Consider the following 19,082-nt stretch of genomic DNA (forward strand, 5'->3'; position numbering starts at 1 on the left):
CTGAAACTGCTCCTGAGGATGAAGGATCAGGCTTTTGTTCTTTGTTGAAACGAAAGGAACGAAAACGATTATTAGCCCTGTTTTTACCTTTAGATTTTTTATCCTGTGGTAAAAAAGTTCCTTTCCCACCAGTAACAGTTGAAATAATGGAATCCAACTGAGAACCAAATAATTTGTTACCCTGGAAAGAAATGGAAAGTAAAGTTGATTTAGAAGCCATATCAGCATTCCAAGTTTTAAGCCATAAAGCTCTTCTAGCTAAAATAGCTAGAGACATAAACCTGACATCAACTCTGATAATATCAAAAATGGCATCACAGATAAAATTATTAGCATGCTGAAGAAGAATAATAATATCATGAGAATCACGATGTGTTACTTGTTGCGCTAAAGTTTCCAACCAAAAAGTTGAAGCTGCAGCAACATCAGCCAAAGATATAGCAGGTCTAAGAAGATTACCTGAACACAGATAAGCTTTTCTTAGAAAGGACTCAATTTTCCTATCTAGAGGATCCTTAAACGAAGTACCATCTGACGTAGGAATAGTAGTACGTTTAGCAAGGGTAGAAATAGCCCCATCAACTTTAGGGATCTTGTCCCAAAATTCTAATCTGTCAGACGGCACAGGATATAATTGCTTAAAACGTTTAGAAGGAGTAAATGAATTACCCAAATTATCCCATTCTTTGGAAATTACTGCAGAAATAGCATTAGGAACAGGAAAAACTTCTGGAATAACCACAGGAGCTTTAAATACCTTATCTAAACGTTTAGAATTAGTATCAAGAGGACCAGAATCCTCTATTTCTAAAGCAATTAGTACTTCTTTAAGTAAAGAACGAATAAATTCCATTTTAAATAAATATGAAGATTTATCAGCATCAACCTCTGAGACAGAATCCTCTGAACCAGAGGAATCATCAGAATCAGAATGATGATGTTCATTTAAAAATTCATCTGTAGGGAGAGAAGTTTTAAAAGATTTTTTACGTTTACTAGAAGGAGAAATAACAGACATAGCCTTCTTTATGGATTCAGAAACAAAATCTCTTATATTATCAGGAACATTCTGCACCTTAGATGTTGAAGGAACTGCAACAGGCAATGGTACTTACTACCAAAGCAGATACACTTAGCTTTGGTAGATTCAGCACTTGACAGCGATTTTCCTGTAGTATCTTCTGACTCAGATGCAACGTGAGACATCTTGCAATATGTAAGAGAAAAAACAACATATATATAAAGCAAAATTGATCAAATTCCTTAAATGACAGTTTCAGGAATGGGAAAAAATGCCAAAGAACAAGCTTCTAGCAACCAGAAGCAATAAAAAATGAGACTTAAATAATGTGGAGACAAAAGTGACGCCCATATTTTTTCGCGCCAAATAAGACGCCCACATTATTTGGCGCCTAAATGACGCCACATCCGGAACGCCGACATTTTTGGCGCAAAATAACGTCAAAAAATGACGCAACTTCCGGCGACACGTATGACGCCGGAAACGGAAATAGAATTTTTGCGCCAAAAAAGTCCGCGCCAAGAATGACGCAATAAAATGAAGCATTTTCAGCCCCCGCAAGCCTAACAGCCCACAGGGAAAAAGTCAAATTTTAAGGTAAGAAAAATGTTAAATTAAAATGCATTATCCCAAATATGAAACTGACTGTCTGAAAATAAGGAAAGTTGAACATTCTGAGTCAAGGCAAATAAATGTTTGAATACATATATTTAGAACTTTATAAACAAAATGCCCAACCATAGCTAGGAGTGTCACAGAAAATAAGACTTACTTACCCCAGGACACTCATCTACATATAGCAGATAGCCAAACCAGTACTGAAACGAGAATCAGCAGAGGTAATGGTATATATAAGAGTATATCGTCGATCTGAAAAGGGAGGTAAGAGATGAATCTCTACGACCGATAACAGAGAACCTATGAAATAGACCCCTTAGAAGGAGATCACTGCATTCAAATAGGCAATACTCTCCTCACATCCCTCTGACATTCACTGCACGCTGAGAGGAAAACCGGGCTCCAACTTGCTGCGGAGCGCATATCAACGTAGAATCTAGCACAAACTTACTTCACCACCTCCATCGGAGGCAAAGTTTGTAAAACTGAATTGTGGGTGTGGTGAGGGGTGTATTTATAGGCATTTTGAGGTTTGGGAAACTTTGCCCCTCCTGGTAGGAATGTATATCCCATACGTCACTAGCTCATGGACTCTTGCTAATTACATGAAAGAAATATTGTTTAAAGTATTTATTACAATGCAGTGCACATATGTGAGCATATAGAGAAATGACCATTATTTTTTATTTATTGCTTTAAAAGAAATAAAAAGGCAAAAAAATATAAACTAGATCAGCCAGTGTATCTGCTTCCTTATAGAATATGTAAATGCAAATACAATTCTCACTGGTGGTCTTATAAAGACCAAGGCATGAGATTCAACAGTACTAAATACACTAAAGGAAAGTAGGTTTAAATAATGACTTACCTGACTTTGACATAATCTGAAAGCAGCCATCGGTAAATGGCCTTGGTAGCATGTGTCATAAAAGTCCTTCCCTTAAAGCTGGTCTTCTGCAGAAACCATGGTAGAGCACCGCAATGATCCAGATGGAAACTTGAGAGAAATACAAAAGGTTTAACACTAATAGCTAGATTTGTTGTCAAATAAAAGTTAAAATACATAACTGATTAAGTGTCCAATTACAAGTGGAACGGTATTTTAAACTTCCAAAAGAGCGATAACTCAGCTATAATTAAGCTTTTTGCGCTAGTCTGGTTGTGCTTGTATTACAAGTTGAAAGTAAACTGTTTTTGATCTAGCGGTAACCCAACTAGCACAAAAATCCGAACTTAGAATATTGCGTGCTCGTTCATATACTCCCCCATTGAAGATAATGGAGAAAAAAAAAGTGGGGAAAATACTAACACTCCTCTCTCGCGCAAACACTTATTTGCCTTAACCCTACATGAATATTTCCTATTCCAATGTTCTTTACATAAATGAATATGTTCTATTTATTCATAAATACATATTTCTACATATATCTGATGGGGTTTTTTTGCACAAATATATATATATATATATATTATAAATAAAATAAAGAAAACACCACCAGCGCTAGTATACTGCAAGAGAGAGAAACAAATAAATATTTGAGACCAGTACATCTCAACAAGAAATGTTTTGTGGTATTAATATCCCAATATAAAATATTCAAAGGTTGTACAACACTTCTATTAAAAAATCATTAACACAAAATTAAATTCATACAAATATATGTAAAAAACTATTGATCATGAAACTAAAAAGTAAAATAAAATTAAATGGAAACTCGTGCCGCTATGGAAAGAGGCAGTGTAACCCTTGAAACTGTAAAATATACAAAAATAAAGAGAAAGAGAAAATCTAAAAACAAAGCGCCCTGAGGTTATAGTCTCTAATCAGAGTGAAATGGTATGGTCAATCCAGTGATGTAATTAGGATAGGTTTCACCTTTATTTCAAGTGCGGATATATCCCAGAATGAAAGATGGCTTTAGGCTTACCAGATTCTACCTCAATCATATGAGGTAAATTGAATACTCAAGGAGAGGCAAATGGCACCACCCTTCATCCGCCCGATGTGAAAGACCGTATGCATTCCCTCTTGGTAGGAGGATGGTCTTTGTAGGGGGATACACTTAAAGAGATGTATTTTGAAGGAAAAAAAATACAAAATCTCAGTGTGAGAACTGCAAAACTATGCACTTTATACTAACTTTATAATTGTGGCTAACCTTGTTTGTCTGCAATCCCGAATTCCTCCAAATAAGCTGTTAATGTGCACCAGTGTATATACTCAGTATACTGCTGCATTTTTTACACTGCAGTCCTGTTCCCTTAAATCGAATTGGGATTAATTTTGCTTGTACCTACCTGTGATTGAGGTCTAAAAGTGTGAGTGTATAACGATCATGTTTCAATAAATGTTTATACACTCACACTTTAGGACCTCAATCACAATGAGGTAAAGTACAGGCAAAATTAATCCCAATCTGACTTTAGGGAACAGGACTGCAGTGTAAAAAATGCAGCAGTATACAGAGTATATACAGGTGAAACTCGAAAAATTAGAATATCTTGCAAAAGTTAATTTATTTCACTAATGCAACTTAAAAGGTGAAACTAATATATGAGATAGACTCATTACATGCAAAGCAAGATAGTTCAAGCCGTGATTTGTCATAATTGCGATGATGATTATAGCTTACAGCTCATGAAAACCCCAAATCCACAATCTCAGAAAATTAGAATATTACATGCAATCAATAAAACAAGGATTGTACATAGAACAAACAAAGCATGCATACTGTATGTACTCATTACTTGGTTTGGGCCCCTTTTGCAGCAATTACTGCCTCAATGCGGCGTGGCATGGAAGCTATCAGCCTGTGGCACTGCTGAGATATTATGGAAGACCAGGATGCTTCAATAGCAGCCTTCAGCTCTTCTGCATTGTTCGGTCTCATCTTTCTCTTGGCAATGCCCCATAGATTTTCTATGGGGTTCAGGTCAGGCGAGTTTGCTGGCCAATCAAGCACAGTAATCCCATGGTCATTGAACCAGGTTTTGGTGCTTTTGGCAGTGTGGGTAGGTGCCAAGTCCTGCTGGAAAATGAAGTCAGCATCCCCATAGAGATCGTCCGCGGAAGCAAGCATGAAGTGCTCCAAAATCTCTTGGTAGACGGCTGCGTTGCCCCTGGACTTAATGAAGCACAGTGGACCAACACCAGCAGATGACATGGCTCCCAAATCTACACAGACTGTGGAAACTTCACACTGGACTTCAAACATCTTGCATTGTGTGCCTCTCCATTCTTCCTCCATACTCTGGGTCCTTGGTTTTCAAATGAGATGCAAAATTTGCTCTCATCAGAAAAGAGGACTTTGACTGAGCAACAGACCAGGTCTGTTTTTCTTTAGCCCAGCTAAGACGCTTCTGACGTTGTTTGTTGTTCAGGAGTGGCTTGACAAGAGGAATACGACATTTGAAGCCCATATCCAGGATCCGTCTGTGTGTGGTGGCTCTTGTCAAAGTCCCCAACACTTTTGAATGGCCTTTTCCTGGCAATCCTCTCCAGGCTGCGGTCATCCCTGCTGCTTGTGCACCTTTTTCTTCCACACTTTTCCCTTCCACATAACTTTCTATTAATGTGATTTGATACAGCACTTTGGGAACATCCAACTTCTTTTGCAATTACCTTTTGAGGCTTTCCCTCCTTATGGAGAGTATCAATGATGGTTTTCTGCACAACTGTCAGGTCAGCAATCTTTCCCATGATTGTGATTCCTACTGAACCAGACTGAGAGACCATTTAAAGGCTCAGGAACCCTTTGCAGGTGTTATGGCTTAATTAGCTGATTAGAGTGGGACACTTTGAGCCTAGAATATTGCACCTTTTCACAATATTCTAATTTTCTGAGATTGTGGATTTGGGGTTTTCATGAGCTGTAACCCATAATCATCACAATTATGACAAATCACAGCTTGAACTATCTTGCTTTGCATGTAATGAGTATCTCATATATTAGTTTCACCTTTTAAGTTGCATTAGTGAAATACATGAACTTTTGCACAATATTCTAATTTTTCGAGTTTCACCTATACACTGGTGCACATCCACAGCTTATTTGGAGGAATTCGGGATTGTAGACAAACAAGGTTAGCCACAATTATAATGTTAGTATAAAGTGCATAGTTTTGCAGCTCTCACACTATGCAATTTTGTATTTTTTTCCTTCAAAATACATCTCTTTGAGTGTATCCCCCCCTACAAAGACCATCCTCCTACTAAGAGGGACTGCATATGGTTATTCACATCGGGTGGACGAAGGGTGGTGCCATTTGCCTCTCCTGGAGTATTCAACTTACCTTATATGATTGAGGTAGAATCTGGTAAGCCTAAAGCCATCTTTCATTTTGGGATATATCCACACTTGAAATAAAGGTGGAGGTGGAACCTATCCTAATTACATCACTAGATTGACCATACCATTTCACTCTGATTAGAGACTATATACACACACACATATATATATATGTCCAAAAACAAGAAAGATGAGTTAATCCAGCACAACTAATATGCAAGCCAAATGAATAAATTAAGGTAAGTCTGTAAATGATCACAAACAACTGCTGATTCAAGTCAGAGAGAACAATTTATTAATTCATAACCTTCTCTATAATTAAATGCAATCTATTTCACATGTATATAGCATACAACCAAAATCTAAGTAATCCTAAAAAAAACCAAGGGATGAGAGATGACCAGAATTATAAACCTAAGATATACCGGTATATGTACTACTAACTATCTGTTGAATCTAGAGTAGAAATCACTTCAAAATATAAACAGAAGTATAGAGACATAAGTACACAAATCTAGCAGCAGAATTACATAAACGGCAGATCAATATAAATATCTTAGCCCATAAATAACATTATTGCTGAAGTACCAATGAACAGCACTAAGAACTTAGCCCATGAAAAACATCTTATTATAGCAAACATAAAATGTTGAAGCAGAGTCATTTGAAGCCAGCTATTGAGATGATAGCAAAACAAGCATGCAAAGCCGGTTAGTTGTAGCAATGATGAACTGTTGATTGCACAATGTTAATGAAACATTCATCCGATGATACTTCAAAGCATAATGCAATTGCCAAAGCAGGTGATTTCAAAGCGTGATGTTATAGCAAAAACAGTTATTAAGCACATGCATAAATCAGCTTGGTGTAGCAGTAATCGCTCACAGCTTCCGATACTTATTCAAAGCGGCCAGAGTGGATATTGTTACGGCATGATTTTGTAGCAGGACTGAGTATAAAGCACATGCATTTGATGGTACATAGCAAAAAACAGGCACAGTTGAAATAGAGCAAATCTACAAAGCGTCCTTAAATAGGTAGACACCATAAGAGACCAGGGTCAAAAGGCGGATAGCTCACAAGACAGGCTTAGCGCCACTCGCTCACCAGACCAGGCTAGTGAATCCTTTGCGGTATTGAGCTGCCCCTCCATCTCCGTCTGTTAGCATAACGCTGCTCCGTCCATCTGTACAGTTATAGCGGGTCAAAAACCTCCCAGGTTAACGGTTGACGTCTTCTACCTTCTCAGGGACGTCACCTTCACACAACGCGCGTTTCACCCTTAATGAATTTAGATAGGGCTTTTTCAAGCGTCATGTGCTTTGTTGCCAAATAGCAACTTATATAGGCCGATACTAATTACAATAAGGTGAAATGTCAGCTCAGGATTACTTATACATAAAATTAAATAACGAACTTATTGTTACACAGTGTTATTTTGATATTATCTACAATCCTATCCTATATACAAATTGTAAATTATTAGTTTAGAGAGTGGGAGCAAGAATTTGAGATCTTATTGAAATTTGAATCTATTGTCCTTTTCATAAGGAAAAGGTATACACATTTTTTAATCCAACTAATTCACTTTAGATCATTTATAAAAACTGATACTTTATATCACTTTTTTTATAGGTATGAGACTCATAACCAGTTATCTGTAATTTTTAGTTTCAACTTGAAGTAAAAAATAATAATTATAGATTTCTATTCTCTATGTATATCAGCTAATTTTTGACAGAGTTCAAATAGATAAATTCTAACTAAGGAAAGGGGCACAATTGATTTCTTCATTAAGACCATTGGGGGTCAAGGAATTCATATTGAATATCCATTTACATTCCGCCTTCAACAAGGCCTGATCTATGTCCCCACCTCTATCTTCAAAGTCTATTAGTTCTAGACCTATCCATTTGAAATCGGTATCTAGGCTCCTATGGTGCTCCTGGAAATGTCGTGCAACCCCACTATTTTTGACATTCTCATTAAGGATATCCCTTCTATGTTCTTTTATCCTCTCATGTAGTTCCCTATACGTTTTTCCTATGTAGAATTTCGGACATGAACAGGTCATATATATTACTCCAGTGTTTTTACAAGTTATGTGTCCCTTTATTTTAAAAGCTTTTCCTTCTAAATTTAAAATTTTATTACTTTTTATCATAAATTTACAGATAATGCATTTTCTGCAGATAAACAAACCGTTCTCTTTCGCTTTTTTTCCCAACCAATTCTCCTTTGGGTCTTTATAAATAAAATGGCTCATTACCAACTTATCTTTTAGCGAAGGTGCTTTTTTTGCAGTTAGTGAGGGATATTCTCCTACAATTTGTTTAACCTCTGGATCCAAAGTTAATAGACTCCAGTGTTTTCTTAAAATGGCTCTCAAATCTTGCCATCTATCATTGTATACTGATGTATATCTTACAATAGATTTTTTATTTTCCTTGTCTTTGTAAAGTAAACTGTCTCTGTCAGCTACCTTGGCTCTTTTAAAGCCTTCTTTTATACACTTGCTTGAATAGCCTCTTGCTATAAATCTTTAAGTTTGGTCAGCTGCCTGAATTTTGAATCCATCATCCGTTGAGCAGTTTCTCCTATGTCTCAGAAACTGCCCAACGGGGATGGACTCAATCTGACTCTTTGGATGATGACTACTAGCCAATAACAGGGTATTGGCAGAAGTCGGTTTCCTATAGGATTCAGTAATCAGAGTATTGCCATTCTTCCTGATTTTAAGGTCCAAGAATGTCAATTCAGTATCACTATATTCATACGTGAATTTTAAGTTGAAAGAATTTTGATTTAGCATTTGCATAAATGAATGTAGATCATCTACTGTTCCAGTCCATAAAATAAGGACGTCATCTATATAACGCGCCCACAGGTCGACCATGGGTTCATATTGAGCAGAAATATCTAAAATGGTATTAGCTTCCCACATGCCTAAATATAAACAGGCATAAGTGGGAGCACAACATGCCCCCATCGCCGTACCCACCAGCTGTCTATAGTATTTTTTGTCAAAAAGGAAGTAGTTATGATCCAGCATAAAACTTGAAAGTTGCAATACAAAGGCTGTATGTTTATCATATTTAGTACCCCTTTGTTTCAAACAATATTCACATGCTTGAATCCCTTGTTTATGAGGAATGCAAGAATACAAGGCCTCTACATCTTTAGAGACCAGCATAGTTTCAGTATTTATACTAATATTGTTTAGCTTCTTAAGGACATCCCTAGTGTCCTTTACATATGATGGTAAAGAAAAGAGGAGGGGACGCAAGCACCAATCTATGTATTTGCCTACATTTTCACATAAGCCATTTATCCCCGCCACTATGGGTCTCCCGGGGGGGGGGGGTATTGCTTATTTTTATGTAATTTAGGGATCGTATAAAACGTTGGGATAACTGGGAACTCATTTTTCATATATTTGTATTCATTATTTGTTATTATACCTTCTTTAAATGCTTCTAACAAAATCTAGAATCATTTTGTAGTCAAAAGTCGGATCTTTTTTTATTTGTTCATACTGTGTCTTAGTTTTTAACTGTCTTAGACATTCATTTACATAATTCTCTTTCTTGAGAACTACCACGTTCCCACCCTTATCTGAGGGCTTTATTTCAATACTATCATCAGTCATTAAGTCATTTAGAGCATCACATTCTTCCTTAGATAAATTTTTTATTTAGGATCAAATTTACATCCAGATTTTTTATAACATTCTCAACCATTTTTACAAAGTTTGACACATTCGAAACCATAGACAGTGAAGGCATATAACTAGACTTAGGTTTCAAGTCACTATGTCCTATTGATCCTGATATATCACTCTGTGAACTGTCCTCTTCATTCGCACTCAATAACAATTCAAGATCACTCAAAGTTTTTTTTATCGTGCATATTCAACAGCATACTCTCAGGTTTATTCATATACAACTTTTTTAGAACCACCTTCCTCACAAAAAGGTGCAGATCTTTTGTAACAGTAAATTTGTCCGATTTATTCGTAGGACAAAATGTCAAGCCTTTTTTCAATAGTTTGAGATGAGATGACTCCAAGACCTTATCTGACAAATTAAAAACTTCCAAATCTTCCTCAATTAATGATTCTACTTCTCTACATTTTGAGAGCTCCGCAAACTGTATCCACTTGTTTTCCCATTCACCTTTTTTGTGTTTGCGTCCACCTCTCATGGTTTTTCTTTTGTACTCTGAGGGCCCTTGTCTAAAAAATTCCTTCTTCTACGCTGTCTTCTTCCCCTATTTCATTGACTTTCTGAACCAGATCTTTCAGATTCCGAAGATTCTGAGGTGTATCTAGTTGCATACTCATATACCTTGTCTTCCTTATAATCAAGTAAATCCCTTAAAAATGTCCTTCTCTTTCTAGATTTTGTTTCTTCCTGTAATTTCCTAGTCTCCATCAAAATATCATCTTTAAGTTTCTTATAATCTTGATTTGATTACTGAATCCTATAGGAAACCGACTTCTGCCAATACCCTGTTATTGGCTAGTAGTCATCATCCAAAGAGTCAGATTGAGTCCATCCCCGTTGGGCAGTTTCTGAGACATAGGAGAAACTGCTCAACGGATGATGGATTCAAAATTCAGGCAGCTGACCAAACTAAAAGATTTATAGCAAGAGGCTATTCAAGCAAGTGTATAAAAGAAGGCTTTAAAAGAGCCAAGGTAGCTGACAGAGACAGTTTACTTTACAAAGACAAGGAAAATAAAAAATCTATTGTAAGATATACATCAGTATACAATGATAGATGGCAAGATGTGAGAGCCATTTTAAGAAAACACTGGAGTCTATTAACTTTGGATCCAGAGGTTAAACAAATTGTAGGAGAATATCCCTCACTAACTGCAAAAAAAGCACCTTCGCTAAAAGATAAGTTGGTAATGAGCCATTTTATTAATAAAGACCCATAGGAGAATTGGTTGGGAAAAAAAGCGAAAGAGGACGGTTCGGTTATCTGCAGAAAATGCATTATCTGTAAATTTATGATAAAAAGTAATAAAATTGTAAATTTAGAAGGACAGGCTTTTAAAATAAAGGGACACATAACTTGTAAAAGCACTGGAGTAATATATATGGTGACCTGTTCATGTCTGAAATTCTACATAGGAAAAACGTATTTCCAGGAGCACCATAGGAGCCTAGATACCGATTTCAAATGGATAGGTCTAGAACTAATAGACCTTAAAGATAGAGGTGAGGACATAGATCAGGCCTTGTTGAAGGCGGAATGTAAATGAATATTCAATATGAATTCCTTGACCCCAATGGTCTTAATGAAGAAATCAATTATGCTCCTTTCCTTAGTTAGAATTTATTTGAACTCTGTCAAAAATGAGCTGATATACATAGAGAATAGAAATCTAAAATTATTATTATTTTTTACTTCAAGTTGAAATTAAAAATTACAGATAACTGGTTATGTGTCTCATACCTATAAAAAAGTGATATAAAGTATCAGTTTTTATAAATGATCTAAAGTGAATTAGTTGGATTAAAAAATGTGTATACCTTTTCCTTATGAAAAGGACAATAGATTCAAATTTCAATAAGATCTCAAATTCTTGCTCCCACTCTCTAAACTAATAATTTACAATTTGTATATAGGATAGGATTGTAGATAATATCAAAATAACAATGTGTAACAATAAGTTTGTTATTTAATTTTATGTATAAGTAATCCTGAGCTGACATTTCACCTTATTGTAATTAGTATCAGCCTATATAAGTTGCTATTTGGCAACAAAGCACATGACGCTTGAAAAAGCCCTATCTAAATTCATTAAGGGTGAAACGCGCGTTGCGTGAAGGTGTAAGGACTCACATTACTGTTGCTTTAAATCCTCACTTTCTCCTTATTGGATACCTCCCCTTATTTAATTTTGGCGCACTTATCACACAGTGCTTAGTATTTTGAAAGTGAACACTTCGTTTTGCTCAAGCTTTGGATTTACAATTACCTAGAGCGTTATCTTGCTCTATTTCTTAGGATACAATTTCCCTTCTTCATTATATTTTGATACTTTCTCTTTGAATATTGTGACAACATATTGCTACATTTATTAAATACCTTATTGGATACAAGGTTTCTATCTACCGGAGATGCCTTACACGCTGTAATCACAGACGCTGCAGATTCGGATTCACCTGCACTGACCTCACTTCCGGTAGCTACCGAAGACTTTTCTCAGCAATCACGGAGAGGACTATCGGCTCACAGAAGCTGCTGAATTAATACATCAGGTAAAAATACCTTACACTGTTACTCTGAATTATCGACACTGTTACTACACAGTAAAATATTATATACTTGTCACATATAGACTTTCATAGAATATGATTGATATGAACTGTGGCTCTAACTAAATCTTAGTCTTGGCAAATCAAATACTCATAACTTGGTGAAACAAAACCCAATCATTTTATTAAAAGTCTGCAATTGTGTTTCACTTGAATCATTCATATTATCACTTGAGAGACATCTCCTGAATTGTTAGAGACAGGATCTGACATAATACTAAGCCCTAAGAAATGGAACCAGCAGACATTTCACAAGTTGTGTACAACCTTTCCCAAAAGGTCGATCAATTAGCTCAAAGATTACATGAAGTGGAAATAGAAAACAGAGCCTTAAAATCTGTGATCAGGGATTCCATTGCTGTAAAATCCAATCAGTTAGAGATGACTTTAGAACCACAAGTTCCCTTACCTGATGTGTTTTCTGGTAATAGGAAACATTACAGACACTTTAAAAATGCATGTCAGTTAATTTTTACTATGAAGCCGCGAACATATCCCACTGAAAGATTGAAAGTTTTAACAGCCATTTCACTTCTAAGAGCGGAACCTCGTAACTGGGCTGATAATTTATTGGAAACGGATGATCCCATACTTGGATCTCTAGAATCTTTTTTTTCAGCTATGGATGAAATGTTCCAAGATTCTGATGTGCAGTTAACAGCAGAGACATCCATGAGATCCCTTAAACAAGGGAAACGTCCCGTAGAGGATTACATCAGCGATTTCAAACAGCTTGCAAATGATTCTCTCTGGAATCCTATTGCTCTGCGCAATCAATTCAGATTGGGACTTTCTGAATCCCTTAAAGACGAGTTTGCTAGAGTAGAGATACCTAAAACTTTGGAAGGAGTTATGAAACTGGCTATTCAGATTGACCGCAGGCTCAGAGAGAGAAAGGCAGAGAGGTCTTGGACTGAAAATAAACCTAAACCTTTATTCCCTATTCCTACTCCAATGTTTCATTCATCCTCTAAACCAACAGCTGAAGCCATGGAGATTGGTGTTATAAAGGGACCTCTTAGTCCAGAAGAAAAGTTACGCAGGAAGGTGAAAAATTTGTGTATGTACTGCGCAAATCCAGGACATGTTGTACAAGACTGTCCTGTTCTTCTTAAAAACAAACGAAGTAAGTTGCAACTACATATCTCATCTCTACAAAATGTAACCCATCCCTCATATTGTTTAATTAATCTCTCATTACAGTGGGATCTAAGCTAAGTGACGACTGATGCCATTGTCGATTCAGGGGCATGTGGAAACTTCATTGATCAAGAGTATTGTTCACGAAATAACATACCCCTTGTATGTAACAAAATTCCTGTACCCATTAGAGTAATAGATGGTTCCACTATCAGTTCTGGCCCTATCAGCAAACAAACTGTTCCCCTTACTGTGAATATATCAGGTCATATTGAGTTATTGGTATTCGATGTATTACCTTCCCCACATTTCAATATTATTTTGGGTTTAAAATGGTTACAAGTGCATAACCCCTCCATTAATTGGTTACCTTTTCAAATAAATTTTCTTTCACCATATTGCAAAACAACTTGCCTAAATGATTCTTTTTTATTACAAACCACTGAACCTCTGATTGATATTCCAAAAGAATATAAAGATTTCAGTGATGTCTTCAGTAAGACTGAATCCGAAAATCTTCCTCCCCACCGGGTATATGATTGCCCTATTCAATTACTTCCTGGTGCTAATATACCTGTTGGCCACTTATATCCTCTAAGCCAACCTGAATTAGAACATCTTAAGGGGTATTTAGAAGAGAATTTAAAAAAAGGCTTCATTCGTCCCTCAACCTCCCCAGCTGGGGCGGGTATATTTTTTGTACGCAATAAAGACCAGTCTTTGAGGCCCATAATAGATTATCGCGAATTGAATAAACTCACAATAAAAAATTGCTACCCCTTACCCTTGATCCCAGAAATGATTGAGAGGCTGTCCGAAGCTACCATCTTTACTAAACTGGACTTAAGAGGCGCCTATAATCTTATTAGAATCAAAGAGGGTCATGAATGGCTAACGGCATTCCGTACTAGATACGGTCTTTTCGAATACCTCGTAATGCCGTTTGGCCTTTGCAATGCGCCTGCCACATTCCAACACTTCATTAATGATGTGTTTAGGGATCTATTAGATGTTTGCGTTGTTGTCTATTTAGACGACATTTTAATATACTCCAAAACCAAAACAGAACATGTGAAACATGTCAGATGGATTCTCTCCCGACTTAGAACTCATAAACTATATGCAAAACCAGAGAAATGCATGTTCCACACGGATAATGTCTCCTTCTTAGAATATAACATCTCACCTAAAGGTATTCAAATGCAACCTGAAAAAGTAGATGCAGTCACTAACTGGCCAGTGCCAAGAACCAAGAAACAATTACAACGTTTCCTTGGTTTCTCGAACTACTATAGAAAGTTTATTAAGAATTTTTCCAAAATTGTGAAACCACTCACTTGTCTTACTGGAGATAAAACTCCTTTTCGCTGGACCTCTGCTGCTAACGATGCCTTCCTTTATCTCAAAGAAAGATTCACTAGTGCCCCAATTTTACAATTTCCCAATCCTTCTTACCCATATACTCTAGAAGTTGATTCCTCGGATTTTGCTATTGGAGCAATTCTCTCTCAGCAGAAATCATTAACCGATCCTTTACACCCAGTATCCTTTTACTCCAAGGTTATGACTCCAGCAGAACGAAATTACTCCATTGGGGATAAAGAATTGCTTGCAATTAGATCATCTCTTGAACATTGGAGGCACCTTCTCGAAGGAACAAGGGTACCCATTACTATACTGACAGACCACAAAAACTTGCAATACCTGCAGAACAATAAGACATTATCCGCACGACAAGTGAGATGGAGTCTCTATTTCGATAGGTTTAATTTCCAAATCATATATAGACCTGCAGCTAAAAATGGGAAAGCAGATGCTTTATCTCGCCAGACTGAAAAACCGCAACCTGAAGACTTACCTAGGTCTATCATATCACCTGAACGTTTCATTGGTCTCACAACACCTCTTGTTACACAATTACGGGCATATACTGAAATTCAGCAAGACCCACCTCATCCAAGTCTCCAAAGGTATGATGGTATATATTATCATGGTACAAAGATTTTCATACCCCCCTCTCTTAGGTCTGAGATGATAAAAGCACATCATGACTCACCTCTTGCAGGACATCCAGGTGTAAACAGAACATTAGAACAACTGACCAGACACTTCTGGTGGCCAAAAATGAAGTCTGATGTAATAGATTACATTCAATCCTGTATCATTTGCACCACTTGTAAGACAGAAAGGAGACCACCATATGGACTTTTAATGCCATTACCTATACCCAAAATGCCTTGGCAACATGTTTCTATGGACTTCATAGTTGATCTTCCTTTGTCCAACAACCAAAATACCATTCTTGTTGTGGTTGATATTTTTACAAAAATGGCACACTTCATACCTTTCCACAAGCTTCCCACAGCAAGTGAAACAGCTCAGTTATTCCTTGAAAACATTGTAAAATTACATGGCATACCACCCATATTGACCACTGAGAGGGGAAGTCAATTCACCTCCCGGTTTTGGTTAAAGTTATGTGAAGCAGCTCAGATAGATCACAGATTCTCCACTGCTTTCCACCCGCAAACAAACGGGCAAGCAGAAAGAATTAATCAATGGCTTGATCAGTATATCAGATGTTATTGTGCTTACCACCAGAATGATTGGCTGAAATATTTATCCATGGCGGAATTTTCTTACAACAATTCCAAAAATTCATCTACAAAAATGACTCCATTCTTTGCAAATTTTGCATATCATCCACGTATCACTTTTTCACCAGAAAAAGCCTCTGAATCCCCACCAGTAGAGGAGTTTCTTAACTCTCTTCAGGAGAACTTTACCTTCATTCAACAAAATATATTAAACTCTCAAGCTGTTCAGAAAAAGTATTATGATCTACGCAGACGTGAACCACCTACTTACAAAGTTGGAGATTTAGTTTGGCTATCCACGAAAAATTTGAAACTTCAAATTCCATCGAAAAAACTTGCCAGCCTTTTTATTGGTCCTTTTCCTGTACTCCGTATCATTAATAAGAATGCTATCAAGTTATAGTTACCCAGTACCATTAAAATTCATCCCACCATACATGTTTCATTACTTAAACCTTACAAACAGACTAGTGATAACAGGATTCTGTTGCCTCCTACCCCACCAGTTCTTGGTGATGAAGAATACGAAGTTGACTCTATTCTGGATTCCAGAATTCGTAAAGGAACCCTTCAATATTTGGTAAGATGGAAACATTATTCTCCAGAGGAGGATTCTTGGGAACCAGTTTCCAACTTGAATGCTCCCAGACTGGTAGCCACTTATCATCGTAGACATCCAGATCGACCACGACCTGCAGCTGTGGAACAGCTCCCTTAAGTGGGGGGTCATGTAAGGACTCACATTACTGTTGCTTTAAATCCTCACTTTCTCCTTATTGGATACCTCCCCTTATTTAATTTTGGCGCACTTATCACACAGTGCTTAGTATTTTGAAAGTGAACACTTCGTTTTGCTCAAGCTTTGGATTTACAATTACCTAGAGCGCTATCTTGCTCTATTTCTTAGGATACAATTTCCCTTCTTCATTATATTTTGATACTTTCTCTTTGAATATTGTGACAACATATTGCTACATTTATTAAATACCTTATTGGATACAAGGTTTCTATCTACCGGAGATGCCTTACACGCTGTAATCACAGACGCTGCAGATTCGGATTCACCTGCACTGACCTCACTTCCGGTAGCTACCGAAGACTTTTCTCAGCAATCACGGAGAGGACTATCGGCTCACAGAAGTTGCTGAATTAATACATCAGGTAAAAATACCTTACACTGTTACTCTGAATTATCGACACTGTTACTACACAGTAAAATATTATATACTTGTCACATATAGACTTTCATAGAATATGATTGATATGAACTGTGGCTCTAACTAAATCTTAGTCTTGGCAAATCAAATACTCATAACTTGGTGAAACAAAACCCAATCATTTTATTAAAAGTCTGCAATTGTGTTTCACTTGAATCATTCATATTATCACTTGAGAGACATCTCCTGAATTGTTAGAGACAGGATCTGACAGAAGGTGACGTCCCTGAGAAGGTAGAAGACGTCAACCGTTAACCTGGGAGGTTTGTGACCTGCTATAACTGTACAGCTGGACGGAGCAGTGTTATACTAACAGACGGAGGGGCAGCTCAATACCACGAAGGATACACTAGCCTGGTCTATTTAAGGACGCATTGTAGATTTGCTCTATTTCAACTGTGCCTGTTTTTTGCTATGTACCATCAAATGCATGTGCTTTATACTCAGTCCTGCTACAAAATCATGCCGTAAAAATATCCACTCTGGCCGCTTTGAATAAGTATCGGAAGCTGAGCGATTACTGCTACACCAAGCTGATTTATGCATGTGCTTAATAACTGTTTTTGCTATAACATCACGCTTTGAAATCATCTGCTTTGGCAATTGCATTATGCTTTGAAGTATCATCGGATGAATGTTTCATTAACATTGTGCAATCAACAGTTCATCATTGCTACAACTAACCGGCTTTGCATGCTTGTTTTGCTATCATCTCAATAGCTGGCTTCAAATGACTCTGTGCTTCAACATTTTATGTTTGCTATAATAAGATGTTTTTCATGGGCTAAGTTCTTAGTGCTGTTCATTGGTACTTCAGCAATAATGTTATTTATGGGCTAACATATTTATATTGATCTGCCGTTTATGTAATTCTGCTGCTAGATTTGTGTACTTATGTCTCTATACTTCTGTTTATATTTTGAAGTGATTTCTACTCTAGATTCAACAGATAGTTAGTAGTACATATACTGGTATATTTTAGGTTTATAATTCTGGTCATCTCTCATCCCTTGGGTTTTTTTAGGATTACTTAGATTTTGGTTGTATGCTATATACATGTGAAATAGATTGCATTTAATTATAGAGAAGGTTATGAATTAATAAATTGTTCTCTCTGACTTGAATCAGCAGTTGTTTGTGATCATTTACAGACTTACCTTAATTTATTCATTTGGCTTGCATATTAGTTGTGCTGGATTAACTCATCTTTTCATCTTTCTTATTTTTGGACATATTAATTTTCATGAGTTCCGTGCACTGGTTCACTTGCAAATACTTTGTAAGTCAGGTATTCCATTACTAAACTGCCTATATATCCTTTGGAGCGGGTTCTATTTGTTTATATATATATATATATATATATATATATATATATATATATATATATATATATATATATATATATATATATATATATACACATACATACACACACACACACACTCACTGTATCTCACAAAAGTGAGTACACCCCGACATGTTTGTAAATATTTTATTATACCTTTTCATGTGACAAAACTGAAGAAATGACACTTTGCTACAATGTAAAGTAGTGAGTGTACAGCCTGTATAACAGTGTAAATTTTCTGTCCCCTCAAAATAACTCAACACACAGCCATTAATGTCAAAAAGTGAGTACACCCCTAAGAAGAATTGTCCAAATTGTGCCCAAAGTGTCAATATGTTGTGTGGCCACCATTATTTTCCAGAACTGCATTAACCCTCTTGGGCATGGAGTTCACCAGAGCCTCACAGATTGCCACTGGAGTACTCTTCCACTCCTCCATGACGACATCAGGGAGCTGGTGGAAGTTAGAGACCTTGCGCTCCCCCACCTTCTGTTAGAGGATGCCCCACAGATGCTCAAT

The 19,082-nt window shown here is 36.7% G+C and overlaps 1 protein-coding gene across 1 annotated transcript in view; it reads right to left on the bottom strand.

The window, feature by feature from the left end:
* The window catches only part of CPSF3 (cleavage and polyadenylation specific factor 3), a 99,638-nt gene that overhangs the window by 73,300 nt on the left and 7,256 nt on the right, over positions 1–19,082 (bottom strand). Inside the window, exon 4 of the mRNA XM_053709703.1 lies at positions 2,508–2,636. Coding sequence (XP_053565678.1) covers positions 2,508–2,636 — 129 coding nt within the window. The remainder of the gene's footprint in view (positions 1–2,507; positions 2,637–19,082) is intronic.

Source organism: Bombina bombina, chromosome 4 (genome assembly GCF_027579735.1).
Source record: "Bombina bombina isolate aBomBom1 chromosome 4, aBomBom1.pri, whole genome shotgun sequence".
Lineage (NCBI taxonomy): Eukaryota > Metazoa > Chordata > Amphibia > Anura > Bombinatoridae > Bombina > Bombina bombina.